Here is a 10,240-nt window from a genome sequence, read left to right as displayed (position 1 = left end):
TTCTAAGAGATTACGGAGTACTACTTTTTCCGATGAATGTTAACTAGCTTTGTATTATGGATATATTTTAGGAGAGTTTTATATATTTAGGAAACAAGTGTTTGTTTCCTAATAGAATTCAATATATTTCCTAATTCATGTACAATTAGGTTCCTAGTACAGCTCAACTTCATAGAGCTATAAATATTGTATTGTTTCCGCAGATTAATTCAAGTCAATTGACATTGTTCACATATATTTATCGTGGTATCACAGCCAATGGTTAATTGATCCTAATTTTTTTTTTTCTCTTTCTCACTTCACCAGCCTGAAGCGCTTCAAGCAGCAATATTGTTTGGTTAGTTTTTTTTTCCATTATTCTGACTCCATGGGTGGTGAAGGTAAAACTCCTATTCAATTAATTCATGATGCTTCCTCCATATATTATTTACACCTGTCTGAAGGTCCTAGCAATTCTCTGTCTAAATACTTGCTAAAAGAACAAAATGACGATATATGGGAGAAGGCTATTGTTAATGCTTTAGAGGGTAAAAATAAATATGGCTTTGTTAATGGAGATTGGGCTAAACCTAAAGATGAAACTGGTGCTGAATTTGCTGCTTGGAAGGCTAATAATTCTACAATCTGTTATTGGATCTTCAATTCTGTTGATGAGTCTATTCAACCTAGTATTGTGTCTCATAAAATAGCTAAAGATATGTGGCAAGATATAAAGGAACGTTTTTGTGTCTCCAATGGCCCTCGCCTAAATCAACTAAAATCAGAATATCACTCGCTTCGTCAAAAAGGCTTGTCTGTTGTGTCATACTACAACAAATTTGTGGCACTATGGAATGAATTGTATGGCAAAGAAGATGTGATATGTGGTTGCACGTGTGAGGCTGCCGCTAAACTCCGTGCTCGTGCGGAGAGAGACAAGACTCATGATTTTGTGTTGGGCCTTGATGATGAGCAATACAAAATCCTCCGTACTCAAATTTTAAGTATGGACCATTTTCCTACTTTGAACAAAGCATACTCTTTGGTATCTCAAGAAGAACAACACACGGACATTATTCGTGATCGTGATGATAAAACTAAAATTGTCAGCTTTGCAGTACAGTCTACAACACACTCAGCCACACCTTCTGCTCATCCTACACCTCCTGTTAGTTTACAATCAACCCCACCAACGTGTACTCATTGTGGTAAATATGGCCATGATTATGAGCGTTGTTATCAACGTGTTGGCTTTCCTCCAGGTATGCGTAACAGAAGAGGGGGAAGAGGCAGGGGTGGCCGTGGGAGAGGGGGAGGTTCTGGTGGCCGCGGGCAGTCCGCATCCTCTACTGCCAATGCAGCACAACACTCTGGTGGCAGTAACACAGATCAATCACGCAATAATGCTACAGCAAGCACAAGCTCAGATTTTTCCAACGACCAAATGCAACGGATAATCACCCTCCTTGAAGGTGCTCAGTCCAATGACAAATTGTTTGGTAAGACTAATGGGTGTACTTGGCTCATTGATAGTGGTGCATCTCACCACATGATAGGAACTTTGGCCAATATATTTGATGTAACTGACATGCCCCATAGTCCAGTTAGTCTCCCTGATGGTGTGCAGACGGCTGCTATTTCTGAAGGCAGTGTGAAATTGGGAAATGGATTAATACTACGGAATGTTTTATATGTTCCTAATTTAAAGTGCAATTTAATTTCTGTTGCGCAACTTATTCTTGACTCACATTGCTTTGTAACATTTACCGATCGGTTTTGTATTGTACAGGACCGCATAACGAAGACGACGATTGGCCTCGGTGAGCTAAGGAATGGGGTGTATGTCTTTCGGGAAATGGAGCAACCAATTTCATCTCATGCTACTACGGCAGAATCGACTCTCCTTTTGCACCATCGTCTAGGACATCCTTCAAGTCAGCATTTAAGTTATGTTAGTAATGCTAGTAAGAACAGCAAAATAAAGAAAGAGCTAGACTCTTGTGATGTATGTTTTCGTGCCAAACAAACTCGCACGGTTTTTCCATTAAGTGAAAATAAAGCTGATGATCTATTTAGTTTAATTCACTGTGATCTATGGGGTCCTTATACAAAATCGTCTACAGCTAGCTCTCATTATTTTCTAACAATTGTTGACGACTATTCTCGTGCGGTTTGTGTATATTTAATTAAGGAGAAAAGTGAGGTTCCTAGTTGTCTACGCAGCTTTCGTGTGATGGTCAAAACCCAATATGACAAAGTTGTAAAAATAATAAGGTCTGACAATGGTACGGAGTTCACCACTACCCCGTTGTTACAATTTTATCAAGAAGTGGGAGTCTTGTTTCAGTCCTCCTGCGTGGGTACTCCACAACAGAACGGCCGAGTTGAACGGAAGCACATGAATATTTTGGAAGTAGCTAGAGCATTGAGGTTCCAAGCTTCACTTCCTATACGGTTTTGGAATGATTGTATCAAAACTGCAGTACATGTGATTAATATGACTCCTACTAAATTGCTTGAAGGAAAGTCACCATATGAGATATTGTTTGGTAAGGCTCCGAATTTGGAGCTATTAAGAGTATTTGGGTGTTTATGCTATGCCCATAATAAACCACGAATCAAGGATAAGTTCGCTCCCCGTGGGCGAAAATGTGTGTTTTTTGGGTATCCTTTTGGAAAGAAAGGATGGCGTGTGTATGATTTGGAGACAAAAGAGTTCTTCGTATCAAGAGACGTTCGATTTATTGAAGATGTGTTCCCCTTCTCTACGGAACCCCAAACTGCAACTCCACAAGATTTGTCAAAGGAGTATGCAGGTTTAGGTTTTGGGGTGTTTGATAAACCCACTACACCTTTACTACCAGTACATGACAACAGGGGGAGTGAAATAATTGGAAATGACTCCACAGACCCCACCCCAGCTCGTGCTCCCATTGTTTACTCACGCAAACCACGTACCAGTAAGCAGGCTCCTAATTTTGGTACTAGAAAAGTTGCACAACAGCCCCACACATCGACCACACCTACTGTACGTGTGTGTGATGATGAGGCGATGTTGGCAGGCAGCGCTCCCGCGCCACGCAACAGTCCTAGCTCGCCTATTGAACATATAAAGGCGAGTATGCCCCGTGAACCTGAACCTGATGCTTCAGCAGCACCAGGTGATGCTACAGCAACTCGACAACGTCGTCCTCCTTCCTGGCATACTGACTATATTTTCCATTCAGCTAGACATACACATCCCATCTCCTCTACATCCGAGCCAAAGTCGCCTTCAGGTACGCGGTTTTCTATAGCTTATTATGTCACATATGATAAGTTTAATACTAGCCATCGTAAATTTGTTGCTGCTTTGAGTGCTAACAAAGAACCCATGTCTTACAAAGAGGCGTCGCAACATGAACGTTGGCGAAAGGCCATGAGGGATGAGATAGATGCACTTGAAAGAAATCAAACATGGGAGATTACTGATTTGCCTCTTGGAAAGAAGCCAATTGGGTATCAATGGGTGTTTAAAATTAAACTTCGTTCAGATGGTACAGTTGAACGCGATAAAGCACGGTTGGTTGTTCTTGGTAACCACAAAAAAGAAGGTGAAGATTTTACAGAAACATTTGCGCCCGTAGCGAAAATGGTCACCGTTCGTACTTTTCTTGCAGTTGCTGTTGCCAAGAAATGGGAAGTACACCAGTTAGATGTCAATAATGCCTTTCTCCATGGTGATTTAAATGAGGAGGTATATATGCGTCTCCCACCTGGATTCTCGGGTGCTTCGCCTGGTAAAGTGTGTCGTCTCCGTAAGTCCCTTTATGGTCTGCGACAGTCACCTCGTAATTGGTTTCATAAACTTACTTCTTCTCTTCGGCAATATGGTTTCAGGCAGTCTCATGCTGATCATACTCTTTTCACTTTTAACAGAGGAGGAGATATTCTATCAGTCTTGGTATATGTAGATGACATTCTGGTTGCTGGGAATAATCCCACCTTGTGCACATCCTTTAAGAGCTACCTAGATGATTGTTTCCGCCTTAAAGATCTAGGCCCATTGAAATATTTTCTTGGCATTGAATGTGCGCGATCTTCAAAATGAATGTTCCTTAATCAGCGTAAGTATACCTTAGATATATTAGAGGAGGCCGGTTTATTGGCATGCAAGCCTGTTGAAACACCTTTGCCGCAAAATCACAATCTTGCAATGTCTACTAGTCCTTTGTTCAATGACCCGACCCAATATCGACGTTTGGTTGGTCGGTTGATCTACCTTACTATTACCCGACCAGATGTGTCTTACGCCGTCCATATCTTATCCCAGTTCATGCAAGCTCTGAGACAAGACCATTTTGATGCTGCAATTCGTGTTTTGAGGTACTTGAAAGGTCATCCGGGTCAAGGCTTGTTGTTCAAAGCCGAATGTGACTTGCAACTCTATGCGTATTGTGATACGGATTGGGCTAGCTGTCTAATCTCTCGTCGTTCAGTTAGCGGATATTTTGTAACTTTAGGCCATTCTCCAATTTCCTGGAAAACAAAGAAGCAATCCACGGTTTCTCGCTCATCGGCAGAAGCTGAATATCGTGCCATGGCGCATGCGTGCGCAGAAGTTAAGTGGTTGAGAGTCCTACTGGCTTCCCTTGGCGTCCAACATCGCCAACCGATTCGTCTGTTTTGTGACAATCAAGCTGCCATCCACATAGCTTCCAACCCGTTCTTTCATGAACGTTCGAAACATATAGACATTGACTGTCATTTCGTGCGTGAGTTGTTGCTACATGGTGTTATTTCTATGGTGCATATTGGTACTAAGTTTCAGTTGGCGGATATTTTTACCAAGGCCCTTGGTGTTCCAGCATTTTCTTTTCTATTGTCCAAGTTGGGCGTTCGTGATCTTTACGCTCCTACTTGAGGGGGAGTATTATGGATATATTTTAGGAGAGTTTTATATATTTAGGAAACAAGTGTTTGTTTCCTAATAGAATTCAGTATATTTCCTAATTCATGTACAATTAGGTTCCTAGTACAGCTCAACTTCATAGAGCTATAAATATTGTATTGTTTCCGCAGATTAATTCAAGTCAATTGACATTGTTCACATATATTTATCACTTTGTTAGTTAAGATTATAAAGCGATATTTAAAATCGATGTGGGGTTGAATGTCTTTAACGTCTTTATGCTCTCTTCTTGGTATAACCCTCTCTATACGACAAAAGGGGTATTTATAGATTTTCCTTTTGATCATCGTTGAAGATTTATAAGGAAAATGATACAAAGTCATTTGAAATCTTATTAAATTCGTCTCGGTCAATACATTTTTTTTCAAAATATCATTATGTTATAAATTTTAACTTATTGGTGATTAAAAATAATTCGGTTGCTGGTTAAAGTTATTATATGACAGTGACAGCGAACCAGAAAGTAAAAAATAAGTAACTAAAAGTAAACATACGAGGACATATCTACCATTGCTAATCTACTACTCCCTCCGTCCCGGAATACTCGACCCGGTTTGACCGGCACAGAGTTTAAGAGAATTGAATTGACTTATTTAATTTAATAGGTAGTAGTTGATAGTGGGGCATTATTTTAATGTAGTTAGTGGGAGGTGGGTTAAGAGGTGGGGTTGGGGAGAGTAGAGGTTGAATTTTTAATTATTTTTTGTATGGAGTAGGGGGGTAGGTGGGTTAATAGGGGTGAAGTGAGAAATAATATAATATTGTTAGAATATTTCCATTTTTAGAAACAGGTCAAGTATTAAGGGACGGCCCGATAAGGAAAACAGGTCAATTATTCCGGGAGATACGCCGTACAAGATACGCCGTATAAATATGTGTATTCCTAGCTAGATTTCATTTCAGCTAGAAGCCATTGGAAAATGTGTAGTAAATCCCCTCAAAAACATATCAGCATACAGTAAATTAATTTTAATATGCCTCTATAAAAAAATGTACTCTAGTAATGGTGTGCTAAAATTACTTCCCCGGTATATCTTTAGAAACTGGTGTAATTTGTTTTAGCAGAGTAGAGAGCGTGAATACTGATTTTAATTTCCTCGTCTAGTTTCCTCGAATGAGGTCATTTAAGATTAACTCATAAAGATACAACACGATGAGGAATATGCCAAATCCTAAATGACGAGCCAAGTATGGAACAATTATGTAGTCGAGCACATTGAAAGATGAACCCGATTATTCGAGCATTGGCCACCTTCAGAATCCGATTGAGTTACGACGATTAGAACCAAGCATTGTTCCAATAATGCAAAAGCTAGATGCTATGGAATTTTGGAATCCTTGTGTTATATATTTACACCCTCCGTCTCTTAAAGATTGTCTCATCTAGTCATCTCCGAAAAGAATTTACTTTGTTAAGAGTTTTACTGTGAAGTTTGACAAATTTGTCATTTAACGTGTAAGACGGGTAACAAATACATTATAAAGGGATAAAAAGGACCACATTAACCAAAAAACAGGAAATAGAACAACTTTTTATCATGGATGACCCAAAAAGGGGGACAAACTTTTAGAGATGAAGTGAATATATGTATAATACAAAGTATAATTACTACTCCCTCCGTCCAAAATATTATTCCCGATTTGACCGGCACAAAGTTTAATGCAATTTAATTGAGTTACTACGTATTATTTAATTAGGTGGTATGGAGTAGTTGATAGTAAAGTATTAACGGACGACTTTATAAAAAAAACGGGGCGAATATTAAAAGACGGGGAGGTGATTATATATCAAAAGTACATGCCACTTATTGATAAGCATCTTCATTTGTCCCTAATCAAAAGTAGTACGAAAATGAGAGGTTTGTAATGTAGTAGCTTAATTGTAGATAAGACTGCACGAGTGACGGAGTGAGACATCTGAAAACGGATCTTTAACTAGAAAGAATACTAGGGAGAAGAAAGTATCTATAAACGGTTCTTTGAATTGTCAACATTATTGTTAATTATAGGTTCATCATTATTGATTTATTGTTAGATTAAATTTCAGATTACATATTAATTTGTATAACCAACATATATTTACTATACAGGTTTTGACCGTGGTGAATTTTAAACAATTTAACTATAGAATTAATAGAAGAATTAAGTAATATAATAATCTATACAATTATACGGAGTATATACTCAAATTTTAGGGGACGTATAACTAAAAAACACTACCAAATACGGAGTACTTGGTATTCAGTTTGGTGGGTTGGTCGGCGGCCCCCACAACCATCACTAAGATACGCTTAGCTTTCCTAGATGCCAGCTGTATTAATACATGAAAGTCACTTTCTAAAACAATTTTTACACTTACAACAGGGGTTCGATTCTCACCTCATTGCTAGAGTATAGCTGTATAGAGGGACGTCAATTTCCCCTGTCGCAAGGGACTTCATCTTATTATCCCGAAAAAATTACTACATATTTATACTTCGTGTTTAACTTATTGCATTCCATAGGGTTAAGTTTGTAATTATATAGGAGCCACAAAAAATGAATGACCAAAAATAGTACCGACTTCAAACTGGTTTTGGATCCTCTAGAGTTCTAAAATAACTCTACAAGGTAGAGTTTGAGCATATCAACCATTGATTGAAAAATCAATGGTTCATATATTATCTTTTCAAAATTCCCCCTATTTTTTCTCATCAATATGAGCTCTTGATTTTAAAATATATGGTTTAGATACAACTCTACCTTGTAGAGTTTTATTAAAACTCTAGAGGATCCGAACTCCTTCAAACTTGTTGGAAATGTCACTATTATTATGTCAGTGATTATTGAAAACTATGTCAGTGATATTTGAACAACAGTAAACACTACGCAAGGGCCAAGATTGAGTGGTATTGAGCCAAAAGGATCGACTAAGAAATTTTGAGGAATGAGAATGTGTGCATGAAGACAAAAGTAGACATTACATGTTGGACCTCGAATATGAATATGAATATGAATATGAATATGCAACACTCTTTTTTTAAAAACATGCAATTATTTAAGGTGCCGCTTTTGCAAACCCAAAAAGAGCTTATATAAGTCTATGAGAGTCTAGCTAGCTAGGCTGAGTCGAGTGGTTTACATAGTCGCTATGGCTCCCGGTTTCCATGCATAGTCGTCTTTTCATGAAAGATAGTATCGACGTGTTGTAATTCCAGCCAGTTTAATATAACACACGTCATTTTTCTTTTCTTTTTTTGGTGTCGTTATTTGCTTTAAAGTTGTAGGGGCTATTTGTTTCAACTAAGATAGATATGTCATATGTATGATGTACTTCGTACAATGAGAATCAAACCCTTGTCACAAGACTAGAAGTTATATGAGTCTATAAACAATTTATTACACTTTGATTATCAATTGTAGACACATAGTAATTAAAGCAATTTTAAAAGAAGGAAAATGAGATGATAAGAACACAAATTCTTATTTACAATGGGTGTACAATAAATATTGTACACCGAAGTAAAAGTTGACTTAAAATGCTTTAAAGTTACATTTATATATGTAAAAGTTATCTATTTTTTAATGATAAATTTTTCATTTGAATAAAAAATTATTTCTTCAAAATCACTAATAATGTATAAATTAATCATTTAACCCTTTAAAATGTTTATCTATCAACTTTTTAATTTTATAATATAAAAGTTACAGAAAAATAGGTTAAAGTTACGAAAAACTGCATAAAAGTTATCTTGGTGTACAATAAATTTATTGTACACCTTGTGCGCGCAAGACCTTTTGTGATAAGAATCGTAAAATGAGTGGAAGAAGGAATATATATACCTTTTTAATACGAAGTACTTATATTTTTATGTACGTACGTAGTAGTTTTTTCAAAGAATTATTATTGACATTGTTGGTTGGTAATATGCGAGAAATTCTTATAAATTTATAATATTTAGTTATCAATCAGCATGCAGTACGTTACTTCACTAGCTTCATTCCTCTAGGTCTAACTTGTTACTTGTACCGAATCAAATAATATTGAATTTCCATGTCTTATCGTAAGAACACGATTCTCTCCCCGTCTTTGAATAAATGTTCGTGGATCCCCTTAGATGCATTGAACGATCTTGATAAGAGAAACACGTAGTTATTACAATGTTCACCCTGTAAAACTATCTCATATACTCGGGTATTCCAAATACATTGACATATGAAGTAAATAGGGCCGTCTCCGGCAATTTGGTGTATGAAAATACAGATATTGGGCCCCTATAAATTTTTACGGAGAATTATTTAATGTAAAAAACATAATTATTATATTAATATTGTTTTATTTATATAAAATATAGAGTCAAATTAATAATATGGTTTAACATTTTATGTGTGATGGTTTGAGAAAATTGATGTAAAGGTTTAATGGACATAAAAAAAGCAAATAAAAAAGGGGGCAAGCAAATATAATCGAACCCTGGTCTAAGCTACCACACACATTAGTCCTTAATGTTACCAACTGGGATAAATATTACATAATGCATAACAAAGCAGCTGTTAAATATATAATATTTGTTCTTGGGGGTTTAACCTACATAATTTATTTTTGGGCCCCAAAATTTTGTGACCCGATGTTGTAGTTCCGCCTGGACCTCCCTTTAGCCGGCCTAGAAGTAAACTACGTACCACGGTCCACGTACATAATAATCAAGCGAGCGAGGTATGCATCCTAGCCGTTCATATACAGTACTACGTACATGATTAAAGATATTTGTATGAATAACCCGAACCCGTATATAAGCTCAAAGTTACGAATATTCAAGTAATTTTTTTTTAAGCATAGAGAACAAAGTGAATCCAAGTATGAAGTATCCAACACTAAACTCACATCATTTGGATGCAAAACATACATAAGGCCCACCGCCCACATAGTTATGCGGATATGATTCCAAATAATTTTTTTTTTTTTTGGTGCGTATGACCCACAAGGGCAATATAAATTACAAATAGGGGTGGGGGATTTGAACCTGAGACATATTGTACACAGGCCCTCAGCCTTAACCACTAGGCCAAGACATCATTGGTGATTCCAAATAATATGAGTATACTATAAACTAGCCATAGGCCCAAATGCCCAATTATTAGCATGCAGTAGTTTTCTCAATCATTTATCGTTCGTCTGCTATGAAAATGGAATACATATATAAAAAATTGTCTGCAAGTCCGGTAGAAGCGGGAAGTCGTGATGAGCACAAAATGCAAGAAGTTGAAATCTTCCCAACCTAGACATCAAACTGTCAACTGCCACCTCTCTCCCATCTTTCTCTCTGTCTT

At 37.2% G+C, this 10,240-nt stretch overlaps 1 protein-coding gene across 1 annotated transcript; it reads left to right on the top strand.

Annotated features, from left to right (window-relative positions):
- Positions 1-2,038, top strand: LOC130466237 (uncharacterized). The gene is made up of 2 exons (XM_056834936.1): positions 1-1,478; positions 1,769-2,038. Exons 1-2 carry the CDS (start codon positions 368-370, stop codon positions 1,801-1,803), a joined length of 1,146 nt encoding a protein of 381 aa, XP_056690914.1. The 5' UTR covers positions 1-367; the 3' UTR covers positions 1,804-2,038.
- The last annotated feature ends 8,202 nt before the right edge of the window (positions 2,039-10,240 follow it).

This window comes from Spinacia oleracea, chromosome 1 (genome assembly GCF_020520425.1).
Source record: "Spinacia oleracea cultivar Varoflay chromosome 1, BTI_SOV_V1, whole genome shotgun sequence".
NCBI classification, from domain to species: Eukaryota; Viridiplantae; Streptophyta; class Magnoliopsida; order Caryophyllales; family Amaranthaceae; genus Spinacia; species Spinacia oleracea.
This window is presented reverse-complemented; position numbering and strand designations above follow the sequence as displayed.

What these genes read in the sequence shown, in the direction of transcription:
- LOC130466237 (XM_056834936.1), top strand. Translation starts at nt 368, where the DNA reads ATGGGTGGTGAAGGTAAAACTCCTATTCAATTAATTCATGATGCTTCC. An exon ending in GTCCAATGACAAATTGTTTG is followed by an intron (nt 1,479 to 1,768) that starts GTAAGACTAATG and finishes TGTATTGTACAG; the next exon opens with GACCGCATAACGAAGACGAC.